At 49.3% G+C, this 14,252-nt stretch overlaps 1 protein-coding gene across 1 annotated transcript in view; it reads left to right on the top strand.

The window, feature by feature from the left end:
- TGM5 (transglutaminase 5) overlaps window positions 1–11,564 on the top strand; it is a 30,209-nt gene extending 18,645 nt beyond the window's left edge. The window contains exons 7-13 of the mRNA XM_046653747.1: window positions 3,885–4,023; window positions 4,631–4,734; window positions 4,841–5,080; window positions 8,485–8,850; window positions 9,368–9,528; window positions 10,710–10,843; window positions 11,036–11,564. Coding sequence (XP_046509703.1) covers window positions 3,885–4,023; window positions 4,631–4,734; window positions 4,841–5,080; window positions 8,485–8,850; window positions 9,368–9,528; window positions 10,710–10,843; window positions 11,036–11,189 — 1,298 coding nt within the window. The 3' untranslated portion in view covers window positions 11,190–11,564. The remainder of the gene's footprint in view (window positions 1–3,884; window positions 4,024–4,630; window positions 4,735–4,840; window positions 5,081–8,484; window positions 8,851–9,367; window positions 9,529–10,709; window positions 10,844–11,035) is intronic.
- Window positions 11,565–14,252: the final 2,688 nt, after the last annotated feature.

Genomic DNA, 14,252 nt, shown 5'->3' with positions numbered 1-14,252 from the left:
GCAGGAAGTGATACTTCCGTCATTTGGAAGCTTAATGCATCCAGGGAGAAACTAAGATGCTAAAAATCATCACATTGAAATGCAACCGCTTTGACTCTATTACCTGCAGCTTTGACTGTATTCTTTAGTAGAAGCCATGGAAGTGTGGCAGCAAAGCTGACCGAATGAATTTCGACAAATTGCATGTGAACTTCCCACTGATTTCTCTTATAAAATTGGAGACACATTTCCATGTGGGGAGGCAGGACAGAGCGGGAGGAAGAAGAACTGGTGAGAAGACTTCACGGCCAGTCTTGAACCAGATTCTGTGTTTTAATACCCCATTAGCATGGTGTCCACCGCCAGTCAGAAGTGAAGCTGTGCTCCTCAAAGGCAAGGATGTTTTTCACTTTCATGTATGCGTCTAACTCGCTGCCGGTTCATCACGGGGTTTGACAGTTGTCACTGAATGAGTGCTGAATGGCTGAGTGAAGAGACGTGGCATTCACCCTGGGACTGCGGGTGCTGTAATAGACCTTGGGGGCCTTATAGTCCTTTCCTGACTCGGAGATCTTGTCCACCTTTGTCCAAATATCGCCGCGTGAGTGTGCATGCATATGTATGCAAACACTCAAACACACACAGCCTATATGGGTTTCTCTTTTACAAGGAACTGAGCTCCCACAAAATTATCAATGAAACGGACCCCTGAGTCTCATGTCAAACTGAGTCATGAGGACTGATAGTCTGCAGAAGCCTGTTCACAGCTTAAAGACAACTCCAATACAAATTTCTTTCTTTCTTCTTTTTTTTAGGAGGATTGGCCTTGAGCTAACATCTGTTGCCAATCTCCCTCTCTTTTTTTTGTTCTCTCCCCAAAGCCCCAGTACATAGTTGTATATCCTAGTTATAGGGCCGTGTAGTTCTTCTCTGTGGGACGCCACTTCAGCGTGGCTTGGTGAGTGGTATGTAGGTCTGCGCCCAGGGTCCAAACCGGAGAGGCCCGGGCCGCCAAAGAGGAATGTGCAAACTTAACCACTATGCCACCAGGATGGCCCCTTCAACACAAATTTAATGACCATCTACTTTACACTCAGCACAGTGCTAGAAATGAAGAAATGCAACAAACGTATCTGATGTGAGCCCTACTCTATGGGGACTTGTAGTCTGGCTGACAAGACAAGACAAACATATGAGATGATAGAGAGCTTCATCCACTAATAAAATGTGTGGCACAGGTGATTGGGGTGAAGTGAGACCACGAGCAGGGAGGTTAGTGTGGCTGGAGCAGTCAGTGGAACATTCGCAGAGGAAGGTGCACTGAGAATGAGGTGTTGCTGGATGTCTAGTGAAGCTGCAGTGGTGTGGCTTGTAATGAAAAGCATGAGGACAGTTTGAGATCCAAGAAACATAGGTTTAAATCCTGCCCTGGCTCTCCTCTTTCTGCCATGTAACCTCAACCTCTCGAAGCCTCAGGTTCCTGCTCTTTCAAGTTGGGATAATCACAGGATTGTGAGAAGGAGTAAGTGAGAGCATGCCTGTGCAGTGCTTGGCACCCACAGTGGTGATGATGCTGTCAACTGGAAAGGAAGAATGGGAAGACTGAAAGACAGCAAGTTCAGTTCGGGGTGTGTTGAGTGACAGCAAGGTCTCCATATAGGCTCAAGATTCAAATTCTGGAATGGCGGGCACAGAAGTGAGAGATGAAGCCACCAGGCAGGATGAGCTCTTTGTCGGAGGACATAGCAAGCAGGAAAGAGGGAACAACACCCCCAGGAAACACGTATGTGCATGACTTTGAGGATATCTGAGCGCTGTTAGCTCCCTTAGTGTGACATTGAGCCTTGGCCTCATTCCCTACATAAGAAGCCATTCTTGACCCTCTGTTGCTTCACTGTGACAGGCCATTGTCCCCCGTCCCAGTCCTCTCACAAACCATGATGAGGAGAGGGTGAGAACAGACCAGTGCAAATCCATCACCTCTCAAACCTATGTTCTCCTGACAATCAAGCTTGGTACCCACTGCATAGCACACAGCCATTCTGACACTGCTGTGCTGAAGTTGGAAATCACCAGAATGGGCAGAAGATTCCCAAGACATTCATTCACCCCTCTGGGAAAGATGCACCAATTATCTGTGCAAAATATGTCTGGCCCTGTATAGTTAATGGCTGTATAATGATAAATATGAATATCACAGAGTCTCTGCCCTCAGGACGACAGATTCATAAATCATTACAAGCCATGTCTAGTAGAGAGCTTCAGAGTGCCACGAGACCAAAGACCTATGTTCGGGTGGAAAAATGCTCATCCAGCCATGTTAAGCAGAAGCTGACACTACCACTGACACTTCACATGGTTATTTATGAATTCATCAATCAGGGTGAAGAACAGAGCCTTGCTCCCTGCTCCCCTAGCCCGCACTTCCTTGGCACATTCTCTTATTACCTTGTTATCCACCCTCCTGACAGTAATCTTAGTATAAATGTGCCCATGTGATGCTCCTGACTCGCCTGAATGCTCTTGCCTCGCTCCTGTCTCATGTTCCTTCAGTGGCAGCTTTTCCAACCTTCACCCTCCTCTCTGAGGCTGTCCTGTGTCACCACCTACAACTCACTCGTCAGCTCTTCTCACTCCCTGCTCTCGTTCCTGGGCCCTGTGCAGACCTGCTGCTCCAGGGAGAGTTCCAGGTTCCCCACTGGGCTGCGTCGAGGGACGTGTTCCCACCTCGGCCTGGAGAGGCTTTGTGCCAAAGTATAAGAAAGAGCCTAAACTAAAATAAATAAGCAATTGAATGTTTAATATAAGTAAGTGTTTAAACTTAAAATTATAAACATTTTTAAAAGAAAGCTGAACTGTGTGCATCATTCTGGGAGGTAGGCTCAGAATCGAGTACAAGCTTAGCAGTGAAACCAGGATTTGAGTGAAAGTTCTGCCATTTCCTAGCTGTGTGACTTTGGTCAAGGCAGCAAACTTTTCTTAGCCTCTGGTTCATCATCTTTAAAATGGGGATAATGACAGCAGCTTCTGTGTAGACTTGTCTTGAGGATAATGTATGTAAAACACTTAGCAACATTCCTGGCTGGTAGACACTATTACCATTATTGTTGTTGTTGCTGTTGTTCTTGTTGAATTGGGTGGGCTGCCAATGCTGGACTTGAGGGGACACGGCATCGGTGCTAGGATGAGCTGGGGGATACTGCTGTACTTAAAATAAGGCAAAATGGGAAAATAGGGCAGTAGACAAAGAAAAGAATTTGGCTGGCAAAGGGAAGGGATGCCCCCTCAGGAATAAAGACAACATTCTACCTCCTTTCCAGATTTTCTCTACCAGGTGCAACTCCCACTTTTCTAAGCTTTTGTTACACAGTTTCCTTCCCTTTCTGCTTTGACCAGTGATGCTTTCCTTGAGAAGCTTCTGGGACCCATGGGAAAGGAGGAATCCAAGCCACGGTACTCTCTAAGAATCTGATGGTCTCAGCCAACAATCCCCACCACAGGAAGGAAAATATTCTAGCTATTTGGTTTGAAGGAGATTTATGGCCAGGAGAGAAGTGAGACCGAGTCAGGCCACCGAATCCTGCCAAAGGAGGCGTACCTGTCCCGCCCTGCTGGCACAGGGAGTGGACCCACAACTTGCTAGACCTTCCGTGGCCCTGCCAGTGCTTGTCTGAACAGCCAGCAGCTTAACCTTTGCAGAGTCTCTTCCGTGAGCCCCAGGGAGAGGAGCACAGGAAGGTGGAGAGGGAGGGTGGCAATGATACCAACCCAGTGCCCCAAACAGCTCCTGCCTGCTCCTGCAGGGGCCAGTGGAACGATTACCCTGGGCCCAGGGCCCTAAATCCAGGAATTCATAGAGTTCCTGAATCCACAGCCCACAGGAGATTTTTCTGCCCTTTCTGCAGTGATGCGGTGCCTGGGGATCCCCACCCGTGTGATCACCAACTTTGACTCTGGCCACGACACGGATGGAAACTTGATCATAGATGAGTATTACGACAACACAGGCAGGATTTTGGAGAATAAGAAGAAGGACACTGTCTGGTGAGAGGCAACCTCTTAGTCTCTTTCTAGGGCAAACCCTGACAGCAGGAAGTAGACAGGACTGTGCCCATGAGCCTGCTGCTCTCTCATGCCCCCCCCCCCCCGTCACCAGCCCCAGGGCTCCATATCCCCAACCCTAAGGCTGGGCCACAGCTGAACACAGAAATAACGATTTTGAGTTTAAAATCCTCACATCACCAGCTCTCTTCCCTGAGTGAGGTTTTCCTTTTTATCACCTTCTTCATGTAACACTCAGCCTGTGGCTCTGGCCCGAGGAGAACCTGAAGTCTCACCTCCGGACACAAAGGCTATGACTGCCTCTGTGAGTCAGCCGTGCACACAGGAAAGGGCCACGAGGACCTTTCTGAGAGAGTGAAGGATTTTTAACTTCAGTGGACTCTGCAAGCCTTCACTTTCTATTCACAAACAGAGGAAAGCTCTTTCCTGGGCAAGTTGCCTCACAGGAGGAAGAGCTGTCACCACTCACCCACAGAGGTTTGAAGTGTCCATCAGTTCATCGTCCCCTGCCTTGCTCCAGAAAGAACACAAGCGCTAGAAACTCTCCCTTAGCTTCATTTGATGCTGATTCCTCTGGCTTCTCCTTCAGGAATTTCCATGTCTGGAATGAGTGCTGGATGGCCCGAAAGGACATCCCTCCCGGATACGGAGGCTGGCAGGTGCTGGATGCCACACCCCAGGAGACGAGCAACGGTGAGGCTCTCCAGAAGGAAGGCAGAACCCGCTCCCACAGAAGGTGCCCCTGTTCCCGCCTGACCCTGCAGCAACAGTCCATTGTGGCTCTTCTCTTCTCCTTCAGGCCTCTACTGCTGCGGCCCCGCCTCGGTCAGAGCCATCAAAGAGGGGGAGGTGGACCTGAACTACGACACGGCCTTTGCCTTTTCCATGGTGAATGCTGACTGCATGTCTTGGCTTGTCTACGGAGGGAAGGAGCAGAAACTTCACCAGGACACAAATTCTGTTGGCAATTTTATCAGCACCAAGAGCATCCAGAGTGATGAGCGGGATGACATTACCGAGAACTACAAGTACCCAGAAGGTACCACTAAGTCAGCTCCCCTCAGAGTCCAAGTCCTCTGGGCACCCCGTCCCACCCCAGGGAATCTCCCAGCCAGCTGGGGCAGCCCAGTGGTGGGGCAAGACCCAGATCCACCGTCTCCTCAGCCCTTCAGTTTTAAGGTCCTAGTTGAGGGGTCCCCACTGCCTCACTTCCTCATGCCCACCACCACCCCACACCTCCCAGGCCAGTGAGCACCTTCCACACGATGTTCACGTCCACAGGCCTCCCACCAATAGTACATGAATTCCTCCCCCCTGCCTTCCCGAAAATCAGCCTCCCCCTGGAGATGGCGGGGGAATGAGTAAACTCTCCTATTAATTAATTTAATTAATTTTATTTAACTTGTTTAATTAACTGTGTTTTATTGAGTGTTTGGAGGAAGGCGGGACCACCAGCCAGCATGGAGGCTGATGTAAGGCCAAATGCTCACTCCCACCCCCGCGCCCTGCAGAGGGTGGTTCTGAGATGGGAGGGACCTGGCAGGGGATTCCGACCCAAGCCAGCAGGGGCAAAGGGGCAGCCAAGTTAGTCAGGAGTGGACTAATTCCTGGAAATTGAGGAACACCAACCACCAGGCTCAGCTACCAGGGAACCCAGCAAAAATATCGAAGCCACAAGGGCCAGAAGCAGGGTGAAGGGCAGGATCTGAATAAGGACGAGTCAGGAATATAGGCGGGTAGCTGAGCAATTGCTGGGAGTGCCTGTGAGTGGGTGTCTGTGGTCTGTCTGTGTGAGCCTTTGGGGCTGACACAGAGAAGCTCCAGAATCCAAGCCTAGGAAGGGGATACAAAGCAAGAGACGAGCATTGAACACAGCCCAGCACACAGTCCCTCAGCCCCTCCACCTCCGTTCTTTCTGGGGTTATCTTGATTGGGGTGCCCAGAACGGTTCCTGAGACGAGGATTCAAGTACAAGCGATTTATTTGTGAGGCCATCCAGGAAGGAAGTAGGGTTAGCAAGCGAGACAGCAAAGGGGAGGAAGCCGAAGCAGGTGACTCGGGGAGATGCAGGGCGCCTCGGCGAGCCTGTCAGCACCACGGGCAGCGGGAGCTCCGTGCTGCTGGGGAGCTCTGCCAGTGGGGTTGCCGGGGAAAATACAGGACGAATAATGCCATAGTCTAACTATACCCCCAATTATTTGTTGTTAATCTGAAATTTAATTTACACGGCTTGTATTTTTATTTGCTAAATCTGGCAACCCTGTGAGGGTTCAGTGTAAAGTGTAGAACACTGCAGATTTATCCCACCCGGGAGGCAAGGGGGCTGGGCTATTTACCCACCAACTCCTGTCTGTCAGGGGTTGAGGGCTGCTCCTTGGGGGTGTAAATTCCCTAGCACTTTCGGCCTGCCCCAAGCATGAGCTGAGTCAGCTCTGGTGGCAGAGAAAGCCTCGAAGAGCCACAGGTGCTAGAATTTGAAATCAGGACCCATGGGCACTGAAATGGCAAGTGCCAAGAGGGTGGGGGCAGAGCATTGACAGCATTTGCTACAGAGGTCCACGGGGTTCCACTGTGAACTTGGGGGGTTTGGAGCTATATTCTGGCGGGCCTGAGTATGCTGCTCAGTCAGGCAGTATTCTTTCTCCTCCCCACAAGCCTGACAGGATCTGGGGGTAGAGCCGACCACAGAGGAGCTAAATCTGATTTGCCTCTCCCTGGGCACACCGTTTCTGAAGCCAATGCCTCAAGACCCTCTTCTGCCGGGAACCCGGCTTAGAATGACACCCAGAGCAAGGGGACAAAAGGGGCCTCTGCCTGGGAGGCTGTGGAGCCGGGCTCTGGGGACAGAAAGTGCTCAGTGAAGGCAGCTGCTGGGATGGTGAGGGAAGCACCTGAGGATTCCCCACACATCCCGGCCGCACCTCCCCAGGACTGAGGCTGGGCTGCCCTGGGAAGTCAGCCTGCCTGAACTTTTTCCTTTTTTCACTGTGGCTTCTTGGTTTCTCAATTTCCAGGAATTAGTCTACACCAGACCAATAATTTGGTTCTGGGACAGGAAATCACACCATGCCCTGTCGTCTTTAACAGGCTGACTCCTCCGCTTTTGTGGGCTTTCCTCTTTCCTGTGGGGAAGGCAGGATAGAGTCTAGTGGTCTTGAGCACAGATTTTCAAGTTGGGCAGATTTGGTTTCCGCCTGGACTCTGCCCCTTGGAAGTTGTGTGACTTGGGCAAATGACATGGCCTCTCTGAACCCCATTTTCCTCATCTACATATGGAATAATAATATTTATATTATTATTATTATTGTTGGCAAGGATGTGGAGAAAAGGGAACCCTTGTGCACTATTGGTAGGAATGTAAATTGGTGCAGCCACCGTGGAAAACCCACATGGAGGTTCCTCAAAACATTAAGAATAGTGGCTGGCCCAGTTGTGTAGTGGTTAAGTTGGTACACTTGGCTTCAGAAGCCTGGGGTTCACAGGTTCAGATCCTGGGCGTAGACCTACACACTGCTCATCAAGCCATGCTGTGGCAGCATCCCACATACAAAATAAAAGAAGATTGACACAGATATTAGCTCAGTGACAATCTTCTTCAAGCAAAAAAGAGGAAGATTGGCAACAGATGTTAGCTCAGGGCCAATCTTCCTTACCAAAAAATAAAAACTAGACTACCATATGATCCAGCAATTCCACTTCTGGATATTTATCCAAAGAAAATGAAAACACTAACTCGAAAAGATCTCTGCACCCCACCCCCCAGTTTCATTGCAGCACTATTTACAACAGCTAAGACGTGGAAGCAAGTCAAGTGCCCATCAATTGATGATTGGATAAAGGAATTGTGGTAAATATATAAACAATAGAATATTATTTAGCCACAAAAAAGAAGGAAATCTTGCCATTTGCCCCAACATGGGTAGACCTCGAGGGCGTTTTGCTGAGTGAAGTAAGTTAGAGAAAGACAAAAACTGTATGATCTCACTTATATGTGGAATCTAAAAACAAAAACAAACAAAAACCAAGCTCACAGATACAGAGAACAGGTTGGCAGGGGGTGGAGAGTGGGAGAAATGTGTGAAGGGGGCCAAAAGGTAAAAAATAACAGGAATAAAAATACATAAATAAAATAATGCTAGTGATTTAAAAAAAAAAAATCGTTCTAGGCCCTTCAAGGCACCCAAGAGAAGGTCCTCCATCTCCACTGGGAGATTCACATTCACATAGGCATTGCTAAAAATATTAATAATAGTACATCTCTCTCATGGTTGATGTGAGGGTGAAAGGGGTGAAGTGCTCAGCAGAGCCTGACACTTAGAAAGCCCTTGATGAATGGTACGGAGTGTTTGTTAGAAATGGGGGTTTTAACACCCCTGCAGCGTTGGTGGGGCCGTTGGGAGGATGGTCAGCCTGGCCTACAACTGGTTCTGTCTTTGCCCCCAGGCTCCCCACAGGAGAGGGAGGTGTTTCTGAAGGCTCTTCTGAAGCTGAAGGCTGGAAGGTCCCCAGGCTCCCACCGAGCGGCCTCACAACCTTCCAGGCCCAGGTCCCTGAGCGGGGATGGTCCTCGGAGCCTGGATACACCTTCCCTTCGGCCTAGTGATGTTGTCCAGGTCTCCATGAAATTCCAGCTGCTCGACCCACCCAACATGGGCCAGGACATAAGGTTTGTCCTGCTGACCCTCAACATGTCACTCCAGTTCAAGGACCTCAAAGTGAACTTGAGTGCTCAGTCTCTGCTGCATGATGGCAGCCCCCTGCCCCCGTTCTGGCAGGACACAGCCTTCATCACACTCTCTCCTGAAGAAGGTATGGGCTCTGAGTATGGGCACGGGGACAGGCTGTGTACACAGAGTGGGTTAAAGAAATGCCAGTAGGTTGAAGCCAGCCAACAAGGATCCTATGGGCGGACCGCTGTGACACTGCTGTTCCTAGTATCTTCCTAGTGTCGCCTCCAGCACAGATTCCTCCTCGTCCCTCCCTCCTTCCCTGTCCTCTTCTCCTTTCATTCTCCTTCTCTCCTTTCTCCTCCTCGCCTTCCTTTGCTACCTCAAGGAAAGTAGCCTGGTTTAGTGGGGAAAGGCTGAGCTTTGGAGTCATCCAGATTTGGTTAGAGACTCAGCTCACCCATTTACCAGCAGAATGACCTTGGGCAAGCCATTTTGCCTCCCTTAACCTCAGCCTCTTCATCTGAAAACCTAATACCTGCTTCACTGGGGCTCAGTACATATTGGCCCCCTCCTCTCTATAGGAGGGTCCCCAGATCCAACCCAGGCCCAGCTGATTTCCCAACTACTCTCACTTCCTCTCTGTGTTCTCTCCCTAGCAAAGACCTATCCCTGCAAAATCCCCTATTCCCAGTACAGCCAGTACCTGTCAACAGACAAGCTGATCCGCATCAGTGCCCTGGGCGAAGAGAAGAGCAGTCCTGAGAAGATCCTGGTGAACAAGATCATCACCTTAGCCTATCCAGGCATCATGATTAATGTAGGCAAGAGCCCTGCAGGTGGCCTGGTGGCTCCTTGGGATCCAGCTGGGAGGGGGTGGACCCCTCTGAGAGCCTGCTCAGGGGAGCAGCCCCTCCTTTCCTCTGCCTCTTCTGGTGACCCCAGGTGCCTCCCCACCAGGAATGTGAGGCTTATCTGAAAACACTGGGTGAGGTCTCCATCCCCTTGCACCATTATGCACCTTATGGGTGGACCTTGTGCAGATGCCATGGAGAGGGTGGGGAGAGATTCCTCTCTTGTGCCACCTCCCGCTGTTGGCCTTCCCCAGCGGCAGCATGAGGAAATATGAGCTCAAGTGGGAGGGACCTGAGTGGGGGCAGAGCACTGCCTGAGTTCATTTCAGGTTTGATTTGCCATCTCCTGGTTGTGCATCCTTGGACAAGCCCCTGGGCCTCTGCTTCTTCAACTGTCAAATGAGATGATTAGACTAGATGGCCTTTGAGGACATCTCCTGCTCTGACATTCTGTGGTCCTCTAGGTGGGAAGACTTCACAGGTCCTTTCCCTTCGGCGTGGTGCCCCCTGTGGGGGTGTGTCTGGCAGGCCCAGCCTGGAGTCCATTTTAGCTAGGACTAAAAGTGCCTCCAAATTCCCTGAGGCTATTTCCTTCTCTCTACAGCCCTGAGTGATCCATTGCTCTTCACTCACACACCAGAGTGGAAAGAAATGAGCCAGTTACGATAATGGGGAGAGAGGGGTAGAGTGGAATTGCAATAATAAGAAACAAAAACTGCCAAAAGAAGATTCTATCCACTCAAATTATGCATGAGAATCCTTTGGGAGCTCTTGATTATTGCACACTTGGATGCAATCCTTGGAGCAGAAGAAACATCACTGGAGACTCCCAGTGTATCAGACTTTTCCATATACTGGGTTGAGTGGTGTAAAATACTTTACACGAACATCCATACATGTGTAAAGGAGGAAAAAGTTTCACATAACAATATCTTGTGTGATGTACACTGATATTTTCTTCTCTTCTGTTTCATTTTTTAAAAACGTTAATGACACCCATTAAGTGGTTTTAACCCATAGTTGGCCATGAAAGTCCAGCTCTATAGGAAACAGATCTAGGGGACAGTGTCCTCCACAAATAGTTGGTGAATTGGGGAACGAGGCTAATTCTCCGCTCCTTCCTCTCCTCTTGGGTTTCTCTGTTTAGGTTCTAGGAGAAGCCGTTGTGAACCAGCCGCTCTCCATACAGGTGATATTTTCAAATCCACTCTTGGAGCCGGTTGCAGACTGTGAGCTGACTGTGGAAGGAAGCGGTCTTTTCAAGAAACAACAAAGAGTCCTGTGAGTGCAGGGAGTGCTCAGCCTTTGCTCCCATCTCATCCGGGGATTAGCGCTATCCTTCATCCTGGACAGGGCTCCCAGGCCAGGCTCTCAGAACACCAGGAAGGGAGAGACCTGGTTGCTGAGTGGAAAAGGGCTTTGGGGTTATCATAATGCCTGTGATTTCCTGACATTCTCCTTTCTCTGCTGCAGCATTGGAGTTCTCAAACCACAACACAGAGCCAGCATCACTCTGGAGACTGTCCCCTTCAAGAGTGGCCAAAGGCAGATCCAAGCCAATCTGAGGAGCAACAAGTTTAAGGACATCAAGGGTTACAGGAACATCTATGTAGACTCCAGGTTATAAATTCTGGGACTAGGAGCTGGACGCATAGATTTTAAGCTTAAGGAAAAGGAGCAAGTTCGAATGCAAACTATGCCATTCTCCACTACAACAGAGGCTTTGCAGGGCTCCAGTGTGAGCAGAAGAGGAGATGCCGGCAATGGATGGTCTCCGGGCCATTTGCACGACTCCACAGGACTCTGTTGAGGTCCCAGTGATTCCATGGTGTCCCATCCAGAAGTGTGACATGACACTGAGGTCTAAGAACACTGGATGGACTTGGCCAAGACTTACTGCCCCCTGATGTCAAAAAAAGAAGACTGGCTGATCAGCTCACTGTCATTTTGTCATTGCAATGGCTAATACCCTAGTACCAATAAACTTCAATCCTTGTTCTCATCTCTTTTGTGCCATGTAATCACCACTTTCCCTTCAGCAGCTGCTGCCTGTTCCCTGGATGCTGGGAGCGTCCTATTGTTTCAATGTCTGAGCCCCTTCCTTTATTCAAGAAATATTCACCAAGTGCTTAGCATGTGCCAGGCACTGTTGTGAGTGTAGAGGATAAGGCAGTAAACAAAGCAAAGTCCCTGCCCCCGTGGAGCTTACATTTGGGGGTGGTAGGTGGGGAGGGGGGGTGTGGAAACAGACAAACATGTCAACAAATAAGTAAGTTTCCTACAGTTGGTGTATTAGTCATGATCCAGTTAGGAAAACCAACACCTTTGTAGGTGTTTCTGCATACTACCTACCATCTTTGTGTCTTGGAAAAAAGCCTGGGGGATCTCTCACTTGGCCTTCCTTTGAATCCCTTCCCACATCACATCCAAGAGGCCCCTCAGTCCTAACAGTTCCAGCCTCTTGACTCAAAGTCCACCCATGCATCATGGTCCGGGATGGACCTGAGATGGCATGGGTTCCAGAGATAAAGCCAGCTGAATGATGCGGTGCGGTAGATTTGTGGTAGGGAAGGAAGTACTCTCAGCCCTTTCTATTGGTTGCAGCTTGTGTTTACGATCCTATTGAACACAGAGCAACTCCAGTCATGATCTCCTCTTGGACACTCCTGCTTCCTCATGGCTCTGCGCAAAGTTCCACATGGAGAAAGGCCTGAGGCCCCTGCCCTCCAGACACTGGCTGCATGACTGAGAGAGCTGTTTAGGGCATATATTAAATGCACACACATTAAGTTAAAAAGTTAAGTACCTCTATTATATATGAACAAAAAGGATAAGCATAGTTAATCAGAGGGAGACAAGAGGGTGTGGTGGGAATCACACAATAAGTTGAAAGTCTTGTTAAAGAGTGGGCTGAGAACCAGGAGAACCTGGCAACAGGGAGTTGGAAGTAACCTATAATTATTTCATTCTGTAATTATTGCCTGACAATCATGAGAAGTGGTTTAAGGAAAGCATGATGGAGGGGAACACGTGACAGAGACAATGACCTCTGAAGTACTCAGAATATTTCAGCTGCTGTACCCTTGGACTCTTTCCTGAGTCTTGATTTTAACACCTCCTTCATTAACTCTTTCACTCAACAAATATTCACCGAGTTTCTGCTGGGGGCTAGGGCCTGAGCGGGGCACTGAGGACACACGAAGGATCAGGGCCTGCCCTCAAGGAGCTGAATTCTAAGCTTGTGGAGAATGAAAAATAAATAGGAAGTTATAACACAGAATAGTGAAAACCAGCACTGGGGTGAGTGCAGGGTGTTGCGGGAGCACCAGGAGGGGCAGCTGGTCCTGACTTGGGATTGTGGATCAGGGAAGGCTTCCTGGAGGGAGTGGCATTCAAGCCGAAAACTAAAAAACTAAAAGATAGCCAAATAGACTCAGAGTTAAAGGTAGGAGGGTGGAGTAAAGCAGTCAGGAGCTGCAAGTCATTCACATGGCTAGAGATCAGAGCAGGAGGAAGGAATAGCAGGAAAAAATGAGACAAGAGCCAGGGGGTGAAGACCTTCAGGTGGCAGTCTAACGAGTTTGGCCCAAGATCGTCTTCAGGCATGTTTCCTCTGAGTCTTGGATCATGGTCACTGCTTGTAGCATCAGTGCTTAAAGTTGATTCTATTTTGCAGAGCTGGGCAGACTTCACGGGATTTGAGAAGACTTAAAGGACACCTAGTTCTCCACCCTGCAGGCCAGCCTTGAGCCTGCTGCTTTTCAGGAGTACAGACAAAAAGATTTGATTGCAGAGTGCTCCCGGCTTGCCTTGGACCCCATAGGATAGGACTTGGCTTCGGACTGCACAAGAGCGTGGAGCTTCCTAAGGGGAGGCAGGCCAAGCGCTTGGCATAGCAAGGGTGTTCGGGACATGCTTGAGCCGGGATAACGTAGGAATCTGCGGGAACGAGAGAAAGAGCTCTGTTATTCTTCACCAAGGTGCAGGGAGAAGGATCAGGATCAGAAACAGGGACAACGAAAGACTCACTTTAGAAACATAGTGCTTCATTCCACGTGTTTCAGTATTTTCTAGTTATCTTTTTGGTTCTGATTTCTAGCCTAGTTCCGATGTGGTTAGAGAACACACTCTGCCTGATGTCAATCCTTGGCAACTTGTTGAGATCCGTGCCGTGGACCAGCATTGGTCCATTTTGACCGGTGTTTCACGTGCTCTTGGATGTGTATCCTGCAGTTTTATGGCACATTGTTTATACGTGTCCACCAAGTCAAGTTTGCTCATCAGTTGCTCAAATCTATATTCTTATTAATTTTTTTGTTTGTTCTAAAATCTCCCATTATGATTGTGGATTTATCTATTTCTTCTTTTAATTCTGTCCACGGGTGGACATTTTGAGGAGAAGGGCTCTTTACGTAGAGGTGGGCAGGTGGCAGGGAACCACGGTAACTGCGGGGCACCTGGATCCCTAGGCCTGAAGGAGTAGGGGGAGGGAGAGATTGTTGGAAACAGGAGACAGAGAGAGCTGTGTGGAGAGGGCTGCCTGCTGCTGGCAATTGACCTTTGGTAATGCTACAGGAAGGGAGTCAAGAGAATTAATGCTTCATTCTTGCTCTTCTCCCCTCCTCTGATTTTCTGTTGGTGATCCCGTTAGGTGAAGAACGCAACGGGGGCAGAGAGCAAGGAGGCCCCA

Source organism: Equus quagga, chromosome 2, assembly GCF_021613505.1.
Source record: "Equus quagga isolate Etosha38 chromosome 2, UCLA_HA_Equagga_1.0, whole genome shotgun sequence".
Lineage (NCBI taxonomy): Eukaryota > Metazoa > Chordata > Mammalia > Perissodactyla > Equidae > Equus > Equus quagga.
The sequence above is the reverse complement of the archived record's forward strand: the minus strand, read 5'-3'. Positions and strand labels throughout refer to the sequence as shown.